Here is a 21,005-nt window from a genome sequence, read left to right as displayed (position 1 = left end):
ACCACCAATCTTGCTATTTCAACAACATGGGTGACCTTAAGGGTATTATGCTGAGTGAAATAAGTCATAGAAAGACAAATACCGTATGATTTCCCTTATATGTGGAATGTAAAAGAGAAAACGAATAAACAAAACATGACAAAACTCACAGATACAGAGAATTATTCTTTTGAAGTGCCTGAAGAAACTGTTTCTATTGTTCTTCTTATGTGCCTCTCTATGTAAGCAGAGCAGTTTGAAATTCCCACTTTATTAAGATAGTTATCCAACCACATATTGGCTCCTACTGGAAAAGCTGGGTCCACAAAAGATAAATGGGCTGTTTAAAGGATCTTAGAAGATAGATGACTTTCAATAGAAGTTTTAAATTATTGAAGTCTTAAATAAGTCAGCATCCTGCAGAGTTTAGAAACTGCTAAGTTACTAAAACTTAATTCATATAATGGTTAGGCCAAACTATTTGGTTAAAAAACTGTGGGTAGTATCTACAGGATCTATATATCTTTTAGTGCCACAATGCAAAATAACAACACCTGCTAACACCTGCCATGTGAAGAAAACTAGAATTAAGCATATTCAGGTAAAGAGGAAAGTAATACTATGCTGCATTTGAGCAACAATCTTTCACAATTCTGCAAAGTTCTTCTTGAACCTTATATAATTACCAGTGGAACTTATTTATAGATACCACATTTGGTGGACCATTTCACAATGCTGATCAGCAAGACAAGATCTAATACCTATCATATCTGGTATCCTCATTATTTATATAACCATATTTTGAAGCAAGGACTTATTCACAATGCAGCCATACTTACATACTCACAAGCTGTGTTTCAGGACTATGCAGCATATTAAGGTAGGTAGCTAGTGGGCATGACTGACCCCAATTACTTTTCTTAAACTGTATACTTGCAAGAGGATTTCCTAAATGTAGTGTATTAACCAATCTGTCTAGTTCTAAGCATAAGGCCCTGAAGTAATCTCTTACCTCATACTTTTCAGCCTCAATATTTTTATAATATTGCCTTCTAGATTTATTCCTCTTAGTTAAATTCCTTTTTGAGAAATCATGTTTTTTGCCCAGCTTTATTCTCCACCCACTAACATTTTTCCCCACCAAAAAATATGGAGCATTTTTGAAAAACCATGCTAATGTCTGCTAATGTCCCATTTTTCATTGCATCACTGTCCTCCTTAAAACATGTTAATAGTTCTGTGTGTTGAAAGACCCAATTGCCCTTCCTGATATTGAGTCTTATTGCCCCTCTCACCCATTACCATGTGACACAAATGATTCATATACTTACCACCTTTTAGAACTCTGAAATAGCCACCCTTGCAAAAAATTCTCCCCCAGAAGAATACGTTTCTGTCTTAGACAACAGTCCAGCACTTTAGCAAACTGACTCACCTAATTTCAAAGAAGGGCTACTAAAGTATATGTCACTTGTCTTGTTTCTAATGTTTGCATGCCAGTGAACAATTTCTACACACTCCAGCCATGTATTGCAAATGGTTTCTGATGCCTACTGTGAATAACATACTTATTTGGTAGCAACTAAATTGTAAGAGATAATTAAAATTAGCATCTTTTATTTGTGCTGCAAATAATAAATTTCTCTTTATAAAATATTTACCCTTAATCAGTCACAGCCAAATAAACCAGTAGGTAGCTATTAACACTACCTATAAATTTACAAAAGAGGATCACAGTAGAGTTATGCCATATGACAAGTATAATAGCTTCCATCAATGCTTTCTAGATACTCACACAATTAAAGCTAAGAATTAAGGACTATAGATGCAAATCTATGCACATTAGGTAAATATAAGGTGAATTCCCAGTACTTAGAATTAGATTTCTTCTTTTGCTTTCCCATGGCTGACCATGAGAGGTGGATGACCATGCCATATTATCATTATTATCATTCATTCTTATTATACAGATATGAATGAAATAGAGCCCAATTACATAGATCACAAATACTAAAAATTATAGGCCCCAAGTGGCTAAACACTAATGAAAATAATAGTATATGCTATATGACAAAGATAGATTGGTAAGAGAACTTACCCATCAAATCCCTGTAGTTGACATTCCTTTAGCAGTGACAGCGCATGCCCTTCGTATTCCGTGACTATTAAAATAAAAACACACACACACACCAAAGTGAAAGTTTTAAACAATGTTCTTTTTAACTTGAGTTGGCAAAATAATATGATAAACATATGGTCAGGTCATAAACCAACACTTATTCTTGAATATTTATATTTTAATCATGGGTAAGAGGATTAAGTGTTACTTGCCTGATGTGTTTTATAGCTTTATGTAAAAGAGGGTCAAATAGTTGTTCCAACTACATAAGTCATGGGGATATCCCACACATAGCAGTTAGATCATTTATCTTGGTGCCTGTCTGTTTAGTCCCACACATTTCCTTTAAATCAGAAGCCTAAGAGCAGCAGTATTTTGAAAATAAGGCATATTAGCTGGCATCCAACACTCAATGTTAAATCACTTTGGCAACCTTACATGAATAAATTAGTCAAAAGGTTAGTGTAAGATTTACATACTAGAAGAATGTGTATCTGGAACTGCTAGACTAAAAAGAGGAGCTGGATGTGAAAATATGAAGCCAAGCCAACACCAGTGATAACTGATCCAAAGCCGAGGAGGCGGGTGGCACAGGCCCACCCGAGCTGGATCCTCTAAGGAAAAGAATCTGTCAGTCCCTATCGCTGTCTCTACAGTCACAACGCCCTATGCAGTATTGCAAATGCCAGTGAAGACAGGATAAACTGGCACACTGCAGATGGCACCAAGCATCCCAACCACATTTAGCATTTTCTAGGGAAGCTCTGCCAGAAGAGACAGCCCAGATGTAACCACCCATCAAAGATTTCTGCTGACTGACATGACATTGCAGATGGATTTTTTGTGTAAGAATGTGCATCATTATATGCAAGATTACATTAATCTTTCATGCCTGTCTGTCCCTGGTGCCAGCATGGTTCAAGCTTTTCCTCCAATGTTTTTAGGTATTGTTAAGAATTATTAGTCGTGGTGTCTAGAAAAATCATCCTCTGTCCAGCAGCATTACATTGTAATGCTCCCATAGCTTATTCAAATGCCTTTAGCATTCACATAAATAAACATTCTCTATATTAAATTCTACCCAGAAGAAAGCTACAAGAAAACTAAATTTAAATATTAATACATTTGGACAGGTATGAATGATTGTGTTGATCATTCATCTATAACCTCAGAAAATAGTTTTACCCTTAAAATACAAAATAATAAAATGTCTTGCATACACACATTAAAAATAACTAAGACTATTTATGTTGAGAATCAGTTTATCAAGTCTGGCTTTTATGCCAAAGCTTACTTTTTGTAAAGCTTTTCAAATCCAATACAAAATTACCTTTAAAATTATGTTATGGCTGAATACTTTTTATTAGGGAAAAATTTGAAATAATAGTCTAATTTTTCCTTTGATCTTGCAGGTGGAATTTGTATATACTAATGCAAATTAACTAAGGAGAGTAAGTTTTTTTTAATTAAATGACATTGTAAAAGTTAAATAAAATCATTGATCTGGAGCAAAGAGATAGAAAAGACTAAAAAATCCCAATGACAATGTTTTAGGACAATGAATAAAATAAATAAAGTCCTTGACCTCAGGACACTTACATTCTGGAAACAAATATACTCTAATTTAGAAAATGAATGTACAATGTAAAGTAGTAATAAATGATAGTAAAGAAAAGATAGGGAAAAAGGACAGAGAGTAATCTAGACTACTGTTTAGATAAAATAGAAGGAATCAAAATATGTATTTAGATAGGACATTATGGGCTCTGAAATCAGAAAGAGACAGATTCAAATTATCCTACTCCACATAAACATAGAGTAAACTGCTGGTTTCAAATCCAGTTTCAAAAGAAAGTTACAAGCTCTTTCTTTCATCACCTACTTTCCTTTTCCAATGAGATTGACAACCTATGGCCCTTTTATAGAGGAAATTTGGAGTCCCTATTGTGTATTCATCTTTGAACACAGAGTTCTCACTGCTGGGATCCCCCACGCCATAACCTTCAGTTTAAATATTACTTCCTCAAAAAGACAATACTGGAGAAAGGTGATGTCTCAAGATTGATCTTGAATGTTGATGAGGAAATGGGCTGAAGTAAAATCAGACAAGATTTGATTGGACTTAAGGAAATGTTTCTAGGTCTGGTGATAAAAATTCTCTAATAGGATAAGATACTGAGATGTCATTTTCTTTCCTGTACTGTATAGTATACTTCAGGCTTATTAAGCTCAAAATGGAATCTGCAATTTACAACTTCAAATGCATTGCCTCTCAAATATATCATTCTTTCGGTGTTCTGAAATCCACTTCTCATATGCCTGAGACAGGAAAATGACTTTTTCCTTGATTATCCCTCTCCTTTACTCTCCTCGACCACTCTATGGCCAATTCCAGCTGTTTCTGTCTCTAATTATGCTGCAGCATCCTAACATTCCTCAAACCAGTGCCCAAGATCTATACACCACCATCTTTAATGTGTATACTACAACAGCCTTTCTCCAGTCTCTCTCCAATCTTTATCCCCCATTAGCCAGAATGGTCTTTCTCAAACACATATTTAATCATATCACTTCCCTACATAACCTCCTCTGATGACTTTTCACTGTGCCCTGAGATAAAGTTCCAACTCCCTAACTGACAAATGAGTACAGGAAATGGGATCAGCCATATACATCCACAATTATTTAAGGAGTAATAAAAAGAGCCTAATACCCAGAATTCTCTTTCTCTCCAGCTGGATATGATGCATGGATATTTACCATCCAGAGTTTTATGAAAATGCAGGTAACTTTGTATGAAAGTAATGACTCAGTCTACAAGTATCTTCTGTGACTCAGTTTTATCAAGTTGCTTAGCTTTCTGCTGGTTGAAATCAGGAATCACAAGTGGCGTTACCAAGGAGAGAAGGCATTAAGTAGAGACATGAAGAGCCAAAGAGAAACAATTCAAAAAGGAAATTTGGTAAGAGTGTTGAAAGTTAAATGTCTGATCCTAGAAGGAGGAAAAAGAAAGAGACAAGGAACTCCACTTTCTTGACAGTTCTGGCCAGGGCAGATAGGAGGTAAAAATTATCTGTTAGCTAGGCACTCCCACCAGCCCTGAGCTGGCAGAGATCAAGGATACATTCAGAAAAGTGTCTTTGACCAAGATAATGATGAGTGGCTTCGCTTTGTTAATACAAAGATCAACTGAAGGAGATGAAATTGCCTATCATGAACAAGAGAGATCAAGGGCAGGCATAGTATCTCTTTTCAATATCTCATGACATACACAAGATGGGACACATTTATTTTTATTACTACAAAAATAACATCAACTCTAAAAATTATAAGGAAGCAAACATCAGCTCACAAGTTCTCTATGCAGTTCACCCCCTGCACAAAGGCACTGGCCAACGGGTGGGTTTGCAATCCAGCCAGTATAGTTACTCAACGTGCTATGTGACCTTTGGCTCAGTCAGCCCAGAAGAGAAGGTACCTTCTTGTAAGTCGAAAGAGGTACCTTTGTCTAATACGCCCAAAGGCACAGAGCCTCTGAACTCACTATAATAATGTCTATCAGCATTGTCCAGCACACACCGACTCAACCACAGGGGCCCAAGTCAAGACTGTGTGGTCATCCAAGGGAAGTTCCACACCCCTGCACTCCGCCACCTAGGGGAGTTGAACTAGATGGCCTCTAAAGTTCCTTCCAGTTTGATTTCTCTGCTGCCTTGACTTTTTCACTTTGTTTTCTATGAATTATCCTATGAATGTACAGTCTCTTAAAATTCCTCTAACACGTGTAAGTAATATAATTCCTAAAGTCTGTTCTGTTTTAGAAAGAAGAGAAAGAAAAAGTATCATATGCCAGCATGGGCTTACCACCCATGCTCTTCCTTCATTCGTATACCAACAAGTTATTAGGAAAACAAGGAACTCATTTCTTTTGTGGTTCTTCCAGAAGTTTATCTGATACCATTATTAGATAAGATGCTGCACTGGTAGTGGTAGCACAGGGAAGATGCAGTTTTTGTTCAATTATTTCAAAAGATGCTGATCTATACTCAGAAGTAGTTAGGGTTTCATCACTAAAAAATGAAAGGAGTATATTCTTACTAATGTGGTGAGACTTTTTTTTTAACTGAAAGTTTGTATCTTTTGACATCCACCAATGGCACCCACCTTCCACCCACTACCTCTTGAAACCACTTATCTGTTCTCTGTATCTATTAGTTCAGCTGGGTTTTTTTTTTATTTTTTTAAGATTCTACATATAGGTGAGATCATATAGTATTTGTATTTTTCTGACTTGTTTCACTTAGCATAATACCATTCAGGTCCACCTTTGCTGCAAATGGCAGGGCTTCTCTTTTATGACTGAATAGTATTCCACATGTGTATGTACCACATTTTCTTTATCCATTCATCCACTGATAAGCACTTAGGTTGCTTCCATGTCATGACTATTGTAAATAAGGCAGCAGTGAACATGGGGGTGCAGATATCTTTTCAAGTTAACATTTTTGTTTTCTTTGGGTAAACACACAGAAGTGGAATTGCTAGATCATACAGTAGTTCTATTTTTACATTTTTGAAGATCCTTCATACTGTTTTCCATAGTGGTGGCACCAGTTTACAATCCCACCAGCAGTGCACCAGGATTTCCTTTTCTCCACAGCCTCAGCAGTGCTTGTTATTTCTTGTCTTTTTCAGAACAGCCATTCTAACAGGTGTGAGATGATATCCATCATGGTTTTGATTTGCATTTGCCTGATAATGATTGATGTTGAGCACCTTTTCATGTGCCTGGCCATTTGTATGTCTTCTTTGGGAAAATGTCTATTCAGACCATCTTTCCATTTTTAATCAGATTATTTTTTCACTAGTCATTTTTAAAAGAAATTTATGTAAAAAAATTGCTTTATAGCTAGAAAATTAGCTATAATTTTTCACATTCTGCCTCACATATATAGAATTACCTCCTAGTGAACTCATCGTCCTATAGAATGTATTATGCAATTTATATGCCACTGGGATTCAATAATGTATATATGTTAAAACAATAGTGACACTGGACATGCATAAAATATGTCTTCTTTCTGTTTTGCTTTCACATAAGATATTTTTATTTCAAAGTGTGAACTGAATTTTAGTATTGCATTATTTATGAAACTGAATTGTACAGCATTATGACCAACTTTGTATATCACCTTATAATATACAAGGTAGTTTCAAATATATTATATGATTCAGACTATAAACTGTACTGTCAGATAGAAAGAAAGATTCTAAGACTTTTCAAGTATCCACATGTTTATTCAGCTACACAAAATAGAAAACATTTTTTATATAACTATTTAGCCAATATACATATTAAAATGGTTTTATAAGCAAATGGTGCAATTCTATTATTTTGCCTGTAGGAGGAGCATTAGGCAGCTAATAATAAGTCATTTTGCACAAATATGTAAGTAAACTTTAAATTTGCTTTATGTAATATTATTTTATTTTATGTTAAACTAAATATAATACTCAATATTTCCAAATTTAGAAAAAAGTTTCTAGAACATAACATTTTTCTCTCTAATAATATTGTTTTAAGAAGGAGAGCACATTCCTATCTTTATCTCTCCGTTAGTTCAGGCCTCATGTACCAGCTTTCCTTCCTCCAATCTCCCTCTTCCTTTCTAATCTTTATTCTGATGGCAGAATCATTTTTGCTAAGCCAGAATACAACACTATGATAAAAAATGTATACCAACTCAGTCGGGGTCAATGCATGATGAGTCCACTCAGCACTCCTGACTGTAGCAGAAAGATCCAGCCATAATCTGGACTCAAACTTTCTCTAGTGAACATTGTTGGGAGCCTTCCCAGAAGCCATTTTGCCTTTTTTTCTCCTCAATAGAACCCAAGTTCCATTCAGGTATCCTCAGCCCTTAAGAAAAAGAGGTCCTACCCTCAGCCCATAGGAAGTATTGTGATGGTTAAGAAAGCGATTGCTCTGGATTGGATTACATAATATATTAGGACAAATTGAACGGAAGAAATTTTAATCCTCATTCAGGATTAAAGCATGTTAGGTCTCCCTCATACACAGTCCTCAAATACCACTCGTTTGAATAAAGAAGATTCCAGTTCAGTGCCAACCATTGTATGATGATGGAAAGGCCCAGATTAAGATAAGTCTAAACTGAGGAAGGCAGAGGGAAGTTATGAAAGAACTCCCAAGATTTTAAGGTGCAATCCCCCCACACACATACGCACTTTATCTACCTGCTAGTTTGCCTTCATTCCCTTACTCTTCTTCTGCTGCGTATGCAGAGAAAGCCTTTTTTTTTTTTTTTTGCCTTCTCTGGCTCTCCATAACTATTCAGTTCAAATACTCTTGACTCTTCTGATCAAAATTAGTATCACCCCCTGAGACACCATAGTCCTTTTGTATGTCCCATTTATTTGACATACCTATTTGAATCCCTAATAAACTACTGGCCACTCGAGAGCAGGTATCAGTATACCTTATTCATCTTACACTCTGTACAGTGTTTACAAAGCAGTCAAGAGTTCCTTGAACTGAATTCGATATTTACGAATTACCACATAAAACTGTTCTAGACATTAATTCTATGAAACGAAATCATTAATGACTTTGCCAATAAGTGTATTCAATTTCAACTTTTAACTGTCTTATCCTAATGTGAATCTCAAAGCTTTCCTTTTGCCAGTGTTTGAAAATCCTCAGTGGAAAAGAGTGATAGCTCTGAATTATTTCTTTTCTGTATAAATCACTTCTAAGTAGGCCAAAGGCCACAGAGATAAAAGTTTAATTCTTCCACTGCAATTTTACTTTAATTCAGAAATTCCTCATGAGTTTATTAGGGTAGTTTCTGTGGAACCTCTATTGTAGTAGATGCCGTTTGGGGTAGCTGACTTTTGACCATCCTACAAAGACTGCTTGTTTTTAAGGAACTTCCTCCTATACCCCAGTCCATCAGCTCTTTGTGAAACCCATATCCCTTGGTTATCATTGAGCAGATCCAGGTCGCTCTCAGTCCCTCCTCCAGGATTTTATACTTGGCACTAGGAGAGTCCAAGGAGACGAGATTCTGGCCTTGTCTCCTGAGTTGGCTTATTATGCAATATTCTTCATCAATTAAAATTTGCTATAAACTTGCACTGTGTGTTAGTGAAGCTACATAGAAATAAAATCAGGAAACCTGAGGTGTGATTCTTGGTAGCATCATATCTTCTTGGTCTGCCCCCCATGGGAAAAATAACAGTCTCAAGCAAACAAAGGAATTTGGTCAGCAAATTGAAAAAGTTGAAAAGGATTTTACTAATCTTTCTATTAACTTTAACATAGCAAATTTCCATTTACCTGGACATAAACCTAAGCTCCTTTCTTACTTTGGACATGAATTTAAGCTTCTGGCTTCTCTAAATGCATCTAAAACCAGCAGTTAAGTGCTTAGTTATGACCTAACCAGCAGGGGTCAGAGTCAGAACAAAAACTAGCTAATGAAGGATTCCGCGGAAAGACCTCAAACATTTAAGAGAGCAAAAAATCAGTGGCTTTTCAAACTTCAGAAGTAATGTATAAATAGCAAACATCTCAATGAAGATACTAAAAAGTGTGCAGCTCCATTTAAAATGATACCTAACAATTTTTAATGTCTGAAAAGTGGTCTAAAGAAAAAATACTGGTATATCCTAACAAATATAATACGATAAAAAGAAACAATGTGATTAAACATCAAACCCAGAGAGCAGGCTGCAGGTTATAGGAGCACATAAAAAGCTTTAGATATTACAAGTAGCTTCCTTGATTTGGATTAAGAACAAATTCAAGTTATCTTGCTTCCTTAAGTATGATTTTTTTTTTAATGTCAAAATTACATTCTCAACATGACTTACTTGTTACATCAGTCTTTATTCCTGCAATCTTCAACAGTGGTTCAACCTTCCCATAATAGACCTGGGTAGCTTCTTTTTTGTGGCTTTGGGGGTTTAAAAGTACTTTCAGTGATTTTGGTCTGTTTGAAAACCCTAAGGGAAAAACATAAAGACAAAGTTACAAAGTCTCTGACAGCATTTTTTTATTTCCCTTTAAAACCATACAATAAATCTAGTTAGACAGGATGTTATAAACCTATTCGAAGAGTAAATTTTTACTTGAAATTCTTATGAGTTTCCCTGAATGTGGCATGATTTTAAAACACTTACGTCTGCTGTCAATGAAATAGGCATATGCCTCTTAAACCATGTTATAACAAACCATTTAATTTATGAAGGAAGATGGGAATGAAAGCAACTTCATGAGTATTAGGCAATGATTAGGTATATTTACCATATTACAGATAATTTATCAAATGCTGCCTCACCAATTGTTCGGGTTGTGGAGGAAGCAGTTGGCTGTAACCAATAGAAAGGCCCATTTCCTCTCCGTAGATAAATATGCTCATTACTGGAATTGGGCCCTCCAGTGATCCCAGGGCGGCCCAAGCCTGACCTGTGGATGAGCCCAGGGTGGAGGAGAGTACCAGGGCCGGGGTCAGGCCAGCACTCAGAGCGATGCACGCTGGGGCCTCAGAAAGGGTTAGGCTGGAGTTCAAGCCTGAAAAGCTGCCAGGGGAGAAAGGACTCTTCCTCTGGGAATTGGGAAAGCAACGCCTCTCAGCGGGGATCCGGTGATAGTGCTGCCTCACAGTTGGGGCTGAGATTTGATACTACAATTTTCCAGGCTTGCAAGATGCTTATCACTTAGAACCCAGTTGGAGCAGGTGCAAAGCAAATTTTCTGTTGTTATGAAGGTGCAAGAGGGACAGAGGAGCCAAAAGAAAGCTGGCGACCTTTTCTTTCACGGTAAACTGCTCTCGCAGGGCCACGTTTCAACGTTACAAAGGCATCCGTTACTAACATCCGTTTTTAACAAAACCATGACTAAAGCCAAATGAAAAATGTCCATTACACCAAAGTCAGTTATATGTGCCTCAAGTAGACCCAATATCTCATTTCCATCATATTTGAAATAAAAACATCTTTCAACAGCGCATACTATTTTTGACTTCAGGGAGAGTAATTGGATAGGAAAAGACCAGACTGTGAGGAACTCTTTCCATTCTCAGAAACTGCCCCTGGGCTCCCTGTGGGTCAGAGGCCTCTGTCAGTCCATCATCCGTTGTTGGAACCTCAAAACCATGACAATTCCTTCCTCCTTTGTTTCAGTTTCTGCATTCAGCTGGTAGCTATTTGCTTCCACGCCTTCGGCCCCTCCTGGCAGTCACCTCATCTCAGGTTCTTGGAGGCCACTGCTGGGGCCCTTGCTGTTCTTCTCCTTCCACAGTGCCCTCAGGCATCCCAGCTCTGAGCAGCCCTGGCAGCGGCCCTTCAGAGGACATGCTGAGCCCCACAACCAACTCTAGCCTGTCTTCTCTCCTTGCTCTCTCACACACGTTCAAGAAACATTTGTTGGGCGTTTGTGCTAAATACTGGGAAGAGGGGCAAAGCAATTAAGATGTGGTTCATGGTTCATGTTTAAAGGAGGAAGATAGATCCACACACAGCAACAGCACAAAACAGGACAGACTTGTTAACGGAGAGGCTTGAACTGTCCTGGGAGTTTGAGAGTGGTTAATTCTTTTTTTGGATGTGGAAAGACTTCGTGGAGAACAGAGGCTTTGAGTAGGGCTTCCTGCTGGTGCTGTGTTCACTTCTTAGAATTCCCTACTTTCCTCACACCTTATTCTACTCCTTAGCAAAACAGCAGGTGTGGTGCAGAAGGAGTTCTAAGTGGTGAGACCAGCTCCAGCAAATGTATGAAGCTAAGTAAGTGCATCTGTCTCCAAGCCCAGGGCAAATTACCTTTGAAACTGAAATCAGTCAAGGGAAGAATAAAGTGGGAGAAACACATTTATTGCTTACAAGCAGTCGTCCACTTGTGCTCCCCGTGTCTCTCATGACCCGGCTGCAAAAAAGGGACCCCACCTAACCTCTCCAGTCCAGATATGCCCTCACTCCCCCTTGTAATTACCTATTGATTTGGAGATGGACTACTTCTCTCCACCCCTTGGAAACACCTATGGATAGGAGATGTACTAAGACTGGGTGAGAGATTCTGGAAATACTGCACTTTTACCCACACTTGCCAAATACGAGGTATGCAGGTGTTGCTTTATTCTGATGATTTTTCCTTTCCATTCCACCTTATCACTATTTCTATGAAAATTCTACCACTTTTCAAAGCACACTTCAAATGCCACATCCTAGCTGAAGCCTTTCCTGATCACCAACAGAATTCATCTCTCTGGCTTCTTGCTGTTACTTTCCTCTGTGCCTCTATTCACCACTTTTTATATCATATATATTTTAAAAAACTGATAAAAGACACAATATTCTCAGGACTCCCACTGGCCAAAGCTGGAGCAATATGAAATGGAATAAAGACAGCAATGTACCACACTACAGGTAGAAGGAAAAACTTTGTCTAAAGTAGAATGATGACTAATAAATATGGAAGAAATTACAGAGTTAGAAAATCACTATTTTCAACCATCATTATAAGAATGGATTCAGCAAGAATCAGCAATCGGTGGTAAAATCATCAGTGACAGTTGGGGGACAAAATATTTACTTATTCCTAAACACCATCTCTCCTATTGTTCTTATTACAAAGGGTAAAAAGGACATTTACAGTGGGGAAAACTTAGTCAAGTGCTCGAAGTTAACCACACCCTTAAGGGTAGAGACAGACATATATGCCTTGTGATATCTCATGGCATGTGACTGATACACAGCACTGAAGGACAGGCCACTTACGCTGTCTTCTCACCCAAGAGCACAATGTGAATCTAACACGACAAACCCAAGTTGAGAGACATTCTCAAAGTAACTGCCTTACACTCTTCAAAAATGTCAAGACCATGAAAGACAAAAGCTCAGACCTGTTCCAGATTACAGGAGACTAAAGAGATGACAAATGCAATGTGTGTTTCTGGATAAGGTTAAAAAGTAAAAGAAAAAACTGCCATAAAAGTCAGAACTGCTGTCCTTTAATCAGGAAGGGCTGAACAGATAAATCTAGAGCTCACGTTTATTAAAATACATGAACAAGAAATCTGTTCTAAACCCCAGAGTCCAAGGGTCAGATTAAATATCCAAATTAAGTTTACCTTACCTGGTAAATTTATTGGAAGACCCAGCTTCATTTCTCAAGCAGGGGCAGTCCCAGCAAGGAACTAAAAGGCAATTCCCAAATGTTACCATAAAAACCAATTTTTATTCCCCCCTCTTCCTACATGTCATGACTGTAGAGAGAAATCTGTGGAAATGAGAAACAGTCATTTGGGGCTTGTGAGTAAAGCACATTGTAGTTGAAGGCTTACAGACTTTAAACATACATATATGTATAAAAGTGTCTGCTGTATGTCTCATCTAACTTTTGTGACAAAATTCCCTTAAGGCAGGAAAGGGGCTAAAATTATTTTTAAAAATTTTCCAAAAAGATTTAAGCAAAATAATTTTATTCTTAAGCCTCAGTTAACAATAATAGCAATGGAAATTAAACAAATTAATCAAAATGTAACATTCCTTAAACATTCTGATAAAATTGAGGTCTTTTTAAACATATCAACATGGCAAATTCTTCACCAGAGCAAGTATTCATTTTCTCATTTCTCTTTTCCTTAGGTGTACTTAATATGATGATTTTGAAACTAGAGTCTAAGCGTATAGAAATTAGGTAGTAATTTGATACCAAATTAGAGATCAGAAAGGGGATTTCTACTGAGTAAAGTAGGATTTCTTTTTAATGTTAATTAGGTGGAATAAAGAGATACAATTAAAGAGTCTCCAATCTTCTCCCCTCCCATGGGCTCTCTTCAAGCCTCCCTCTACTCCGTTTAGTTCCTTGGACCACCATGCTCCCTCTACCACAGTGCTCTTGCACCTGCTGTCCCTTTTATCTGCCTCCACTTCCTTCCCATAGCCTTAGGATGATGGCAGTGCAGATGATGAAGGGTCTTAGGCAGTCACATGGTATGAAAGAGATAAGAATTGTTTGCAACAGTTGGAGTTAGAAAGTAGGGGAGTGGGGAGTGGGATCTAGTCGCCAAGCACACAAGCTCTAATAACTTATCTTCCCTTCAAGCCAGTGTCAAAGTTGAGGGATGAGCTATGCTGCCAGGAGCTCGAAGAGCTCCAAAGCCCCTTTTCGTCTCAGTAGACCAGCCAATGTTAGAATCTAAACCCAGGTCTGTCTGGGGGCATGAGGTAATACTGTTCACCAAGTGACCTCAGTGCAAATGTTCTGTATTTGAGAACCACATGCTTAATTGCCTTCTGTACAGATTAAAACATACCCATAGTATAAAATTCACAATTTCCTTAATAGTCAGTTCTCCTTCTATGGGATAACTACTGGCATCACTTTGAGTATCTTAGAAATAGTCTATGCATATATGAAAATGCACATATATGTTCTGTGCCTTTGTGTGTGTAGATACAGTATCTCTATCCACTATTCTGTATCTTACTTTTTCCCCTTACTGTATTTTGGAGATGATTCCATAGCACTACATAGGCGCCATCCCATTTTATTCAAAGCTGCCTAGTATTTCTTTGCATGGATGAACTTCAATTTAATTAACTAGTCCCCTGGTTATAGATATTTAGGTTATTTACAATCTTCCTTTACTGGAAAAATTGCTGAAATTAATATCATTTTGCATCTTTTTGCATATAACTGCAGCGCATACTTCTGGAAATAAAATCACTGGGTCAAAGGATATCAAAGGGTATATACCCTTGAAAGTGTATCACATATTGCCAAATTACTCACATTAGAAACAATTCAGAGTTGTGACCAAAAAAAATGTAGATACTAAAGTAATTGGTCTTAAATCTTGGCTTTTTCATTTACTAACTGTGTGTGACTTTGGGTTATTTCTCTAACTTCTTTTTCTTCAATTTTTTCATCTGTAATATGGGGATAAGCATTTCCTCTGAAAGGTAATTTTGATGATTAAAAGTAAGAAAATATAAGGTGCTTAGAAAAGTGTATGACACATAGTAAGTATTCAGTTAGTTTACCTATTATTATTACTACCAATTTATATTCCATCGGGAACTTAGTCTGTTTTTTTACACCCTTATAAACCCAAGATGTTTTCAAATTTGTTGATCTTCAGCAATCCAAGAGAAATCGTTTCTCATTCTAATTTCAATATATGTTTCTTATTATGTGCCTAAGAGATACTTTTTCATTTTGCCATAAATTGTCAGTTTATATCACTAGCCAATTATTTATTTGTATTACCTTTGCTAATTGTAGTAGGGCTTCATACAGTAAGAAAATTAACCATTTGTTTGTTATGTGAATTTCAAATACTTTTCTTAGTACCCGCAATGAAATTTATCATTTCTTTTGTGGCCCTATACTTTTTTCGTATTTAAAAAGTTCCTTTTTGTGAAAAAAATCTGTATTTTACTTCTAATAATTTCGTGGTTCAATTTAGTATTTTTATTTAATCCTATCTGAAATTAATTTTGATAGAAGGTATAAAATTGGGATTTGTCTACTTTTTTCCAGATGGCTAGCCACTTATCGTAACATGATTGATTGGCTAATTCTACCTTCTCCAACAGATTTCAAATGCCACCTTTAGCTATATTAAATCTTTTAATGTGTTGGATCTCTTCTGAAACATCCGGTCTGAGCTCTACTGATCTATTCAAATGTCAGTATTACAATGTTTTAAATATAGTTTTATAACATGACCAATAGCTGATAAGTTTGGTCTCCCTCCTTCCTTATTACTCTTAAGAATTTTTATGCCCACTTTTGCTTATTTTTATACATGATCTTTAAAATCAGTTTGTCCAGTATTAAAAAATCGCATGGTATTTTATTGGGATTGAATTAAACACAAATTATCTTAAGGACAATAACACTTCTATGATATTCAGTCTTTCTGTACAGAAACATGATATGTTTTTCCATTTCAAGTCTCCTGTGTCCCTCAGTATCATGTTAAACATTTTACAGCTAAATGCTGAACAATTCTAAGTTTTCATCTTTTCTGTTGCTATCAATATGTTCTTAATCCCATCTCCTAACTGGCTATTGACTGCATATATCAAAAAATTAATTTTTGCACTTAACATTTGTAAGATGCAGGAAGCAAAATAATTTTGAGTGGGTCATCGGAAATGAACGTAAAAGATGCACTTCTACCTTCACTCTTTGGTTCGTAGATCCATACATTGTTTATGAAACTAAAAACTACTTTAATATCACAAAATTTTGTCTCCCATGTAGAATACAATGCAATACAATGGGAAACATGATAAGCCCAGTCAATAAACCCAGCCTGCTCTATCTTACAAAAACAAATCTAAAGTCTGGCCACTTCTCACCACCTCTCCTCTTACCTGATTTTAGTCACCATCTTGTCCTGGATTATACCAATTTCTACTTAATTGGTTTGCTTTGATCCTTTTACCCATTCACATAAGTCTCCTCTCTATTTAACAGCCAGAATATTCATTTATAAGTTACATCATGTCACTTCCTTGATTAAAACTCTGAAATGGCCCCCATTTTCCTCAGAGTAAAAGCCAAAAACCATACAAAGCTTGCAAGACCCTTCATGCCCTATTCCCAGCCACCTCTGTGACCTCACTTCCCACCGTTTTACTCCCTGCTGACTCCATTCCCTGCATGACTTTCTTACTTAACTTTTTGCACTTACTTCTCCCTCTGCTTGGAACATTTCCCCTCATATATCACTATGGCTCCCATTCCCTGTTACTTTCCACTCTCTTCTAGAACCTCACAACCAAGGAAGCCTCCCTCTTATCATAGCAAATACTTCCATCCCATCGCTTGGTAGTACCTGTCACCATTTGACATCACAGAAATATATTTGATAGTTTTTGACTCCCCATTCTTCTGAATTAAATGTTTGTGTCCCCCCTCCACCAAATTCAAATGTTGACATTCTAATCCCCAGTGTGAGGTATCAGGACGAGGGGCCTTTGGGATGTTATTAGGCTGTGAGAGTGGAGCCCTCATGAATAGGATTAGTGCTCCTAGAAAAGAGACCCCCGAGGGCTTTCTAGCTCTCTTTCTGCCTTATGAAGACACAATTAGAAGAGGATTCTCACCAGAACCTGACCATGCCTGCACCTTAATCTTGACCTTCCAGTCTCCAGGAACATAAAAAACAAATTTCTGTTGTTTATAATCCACCCAGTCTATGGTACTTTGTCATAATAGCCCAAACAGACGAAGACACACCCCCAACCACTGGAATATATACTACTTGGGGTCAAGGACTTTGTGGCTCTGGCCTCTGCTATATTACCAGTTCCTACAATATTATCTGGCACACAGTAGATGTCCAATAAATACATCTACTGCATTACTATTCTTTTAAAAATAAGCCTAAAATTGAAGAAAAGACAAATTGTAAAACTGCAATTCCATTGGTATTAAAGAAGACAGATGACCAACACTGCAAAACACTTAAGCAAAAAGTTTTTGTTTAAATTGCTATGATATAAAATAAGTCCAGAAATGTATTCACTTAATTCCTTAAGAAGAAAAAAGGTAAGACAAATACTTAATAAAGACCCAAAGATTTTTCAAAAGTAGGTTTTGCAACAGATATTCTTTGAAAGAAACATTTAGCATGGAAAAGCAATTCAGTCCCCATCTCATACTTACTCTCTACATCTACAAACTTAAAACCAGTAGAAGAATTATGAAGAGCTTATGAAAGCTTTTCCAGATTCAATTTTATAGTGGCAATGAAAATAAATACAGAATCTTCTGTTCAGAATCTAAAATGAACCACTTTGCCTTCCAAAAACAAATCATCAGCTATAAGAATTATCAGAAAGCAGACGGAAAAGAGGCAGCCTTCAGTCCACAGGGCACTAGCTGGTTTTGAAAAGCAACTTCAATTGTTTCATCCTACGCGTGGAGTGCCACTCTCATCCCCCTCAAGGCTCTTGAACTTCGTCAGCTCACAAGAGAAAAGTAAAGTAGGTGGCCGAGGGGACAGCACCAGGGAGTGCAGACGAAGCCAAGACAAAAGTCACCAGTGAAGAATGCCACAGGACTTGGCCAACCTATCTTCCATGAAAAGAACTATCACAGTAAGAAAAGCATTTGGACACTTTGAAAATTAGGTTAAGAAGGTAAGTAAAAGGAGAAAGTTCTTTAAATGCTAAGATATTTGCTGGTATTTAAGTAAAAGGGAGAGAGTTTTTCTTCGTGACAGGACATGTACATCCTAGCCCTCTTGACAAAACAACGAACATTTCCATGCAATACAGAACTAGAGCACACTGTAAAGATAGATGTAAAATGCCTAGCTACCAAGAACTCTACGAAAAACATTTCTAGAATGCAGCAACCCAAAGCATCAGGCAGTCATGGCCTTGCTCTTCTCTCATCCATTCATAACAAACTGTTCAATATGAAAGCTCTGTTAAGGCACATAAATCCTCAGAACTCCTTGGAAAAAAATGAATTTCAAAGTGATCATGACCATTTATTCTTATTTTCACAATAGGATAAGCATCCCCCAAATAGATAATCCAAGATTAAAATAGAGATATGCTTTAACATTAATATGCAAATGCCTTGGTTCTCAGTCCTTTGGTAACCTCTCAATTCATACTCTAGAGTATAGACCTTCTTAGCATGCCAGTTAGCAATGAACCAGCAGTGTGAAACAGAATGGCCAACTGTTCCCTCTGTTAGTAACAAATGTGCTAATATGTACTAGTTTAAACTTGATCTATCAGTGAGTCAATGAACCATGAAGGGTGGGGGTTAATCAGGGTGTTCTCCAAACAAAGGCTCACAAGAACGGCAGGGACGCCACCCCCAGACTCACATCTGTGCTGTTTTGAGTGCAGCGTGATGGAAATGGCATGGTGTTCATCAAAGTTAAGAGCCCAGAACCTTGTCATAGTCTTGTGTATACTCACAACCATTTTATACAGAAAAACAACCAAATTGTTGCACATGTAAAACCCAAATACAGAAAATAAAGACCTCAGTTAACCACAATCCTCATGAGCTATTAATATTAAACTATGCCCAGTTAATGTGTAACAGTGGTGGTAAAAGCCTTTCACACGTAAGATTTGACAACTTCCCAGCAGAGCTTAGAGTTGAAGATATTTTATAATAGGTGATTTATATTAAAATGCATCAATTTACTATCAGCCAAAGCTTAACTGAGGCACATCTTTATACATACAGATGAAAGTAATCTCAATGCATAGTCTAAACAAGCCCAATAACTTCTAAACTCACATGTAGCTCACCAATGTGAACATTTCTCTATTTCTAACAACTGAAACAGCCTGAATAGCAATTAGTAGAAAGAATCACCTGCTGCCAGGAATAATCACGTCAATATTTAAGTATTTAAATAATGACAGAGACAAGACTACATAGGGAAAAGTGAAAGGAAAGGCAAGCAAAGGAAAAGAAAATTAACCTATTTATTATTTACCAGATTTTTATGATAATCCTGATTAAATGAATTTTTATTCATTTTGGAAGGTGCTATAGAGTAAACCTATACAGTGGTATTGTAATTAATATATCACTTTTCCCAATCAATATCCAGACTGCAAAGAAATATGTGTTACTGGCTTCAGGAAAGTTTTCCCCCCTGTTCTACTTAGAAGTCAATCATGGAATTAGTTAAAATAATTGGCACTTAAATATGATAAATTTTATAAAAGAATTCAATTTGATGAAATAACTGTACATTTAATCTTCCACAAACTATGAAATCATGAAGATGTTAGAGAATAATTTCATGAACATCTTTTAAATCAACAATCTTATCAGTTAGAAAGCTTTCTCAAAGTATCCTCTCTGGATCATATAAAAGTAATTAGGTATGACTTTAAAGGGAATTTTTAGTTATCTGTAGGGCCTCAAAAAATAATCACAAAATTTTTAGTATTACAAGAACATATGTTCTATTGTACAGATGAAGATTCTTAAAAAAGCTTATGTACTATAGTATATGTTATCAAAAGTCTGAACTGAGCAGTAGTTAAAGTAGTAAAAACAAATTTTATTCAGAATAATTGCAATAGGAGGAAAGAGACCTTAGTATAGAAACCAGGCTCATTTCAGAATAGAGCACGAACAACTGGAAATTTCTATCAAGGAGCAGGGTAGGTACCAGTGAATGTCAAGTTACTCAGAGAAAACATTAGAAGTAAAGGGGATTGTGGCTAAATCCACTTAACTGGATTCTTGCTGGAGACAGGCCAGGTTGTTAAGATGTCCCTGGGGGGATGTGGAGCTTAAGGAACCTGATCAGATACTGAGGGTGGTCAGATATGGGGACTGGGGGATTCTAGTTAAACTGACTTAGCAGGGTGCTTGCTAAAAATGGATTTTATAAGGAAGTACACAGATGGGCCTAGGAAAAGGTTCAGGAGGCTGATACTTATATAAAATTAACCCTATGTTTACATGATAATGATAATATGCATTCCCCAAAGCCTAACAACTCAGTGTAAGAAGACTGAGAAGAAATTCTGAGGGACATTCTCCATCAAAATGATACTGATGGGGTTTCCCATTTTGGAAGATGATAACAGCTATCTGAAATCAAATTTTGCCACAAAGATTCTGGTCTGATAAGTCCGTTCTTCCTAAGTTTATTTATAAATGTGATGTTTTCTCAATAAAAGTACCAATTTTTTTTCAGCCAAGTTAATACTAAAGTATATATCTAAAAAAATGACCTGCAAAAATAGGTAGGAAACACTGGGGACAAAAGGATGTATAAGAAGAAGTAACCCGACCGAATACTGAAACATCCTACAAAGCCTCTAAATAAACACTGCCACATGAATAGGTAGGTCAATGGACTAGAACAGA

At 36.8% G+C, this 21,005-nt stretch overlaps 1 protein-coding gene across 2 annotated transcripts in view; it reads right to left on the bottom strand.

The window, feature by feature from the left end:
* The window catches only part of CERKL (CERK like autophagy regulator), a 91,203-nt gene that overhangs the window by 18,158 nt on the left and 52,040 nt on the right, over nucleotides 1-21,005 (bottom strand). For both annotated transcript variants that reach the window (XM_017679093.3, XM_017679094.3), the window contains exons 3-4: nucleotides 9,995-10,126; nucleotides 2,078-2,141 (exon numbers count right to left, since the gene is read on the bottom strand). In XM_017679093.3, coding sequence (XP_017534582.1) covers nucleotides 2,078-2,141; nucleotides 9,995-10,126 — 196 coding nt within the window. The remainder of the gene's footprint in view (nucleotides 1-2,077; nucleotides 2,142-9,994; nucleotides 10,127-21,005) is intronic.

This window comes from Manis javanica, chromosome 12, assembly GCF_040802235.1.
Source record: "Manis javanica isolate MJ-LG chromosome 12, MJ_LKY, whole genome shotgun sequence".
Lineage (NCBI taxonomy): Eukaryota > Metazoa > Chordata > Mammalia > Pholidota > Manidae > Manis > Manis javanica.
The sequence above is the reverse complement of the archived record's forward strand: the minus strand, read 5'-3'. Positions and strand labels throughout refer to the sequence as shown.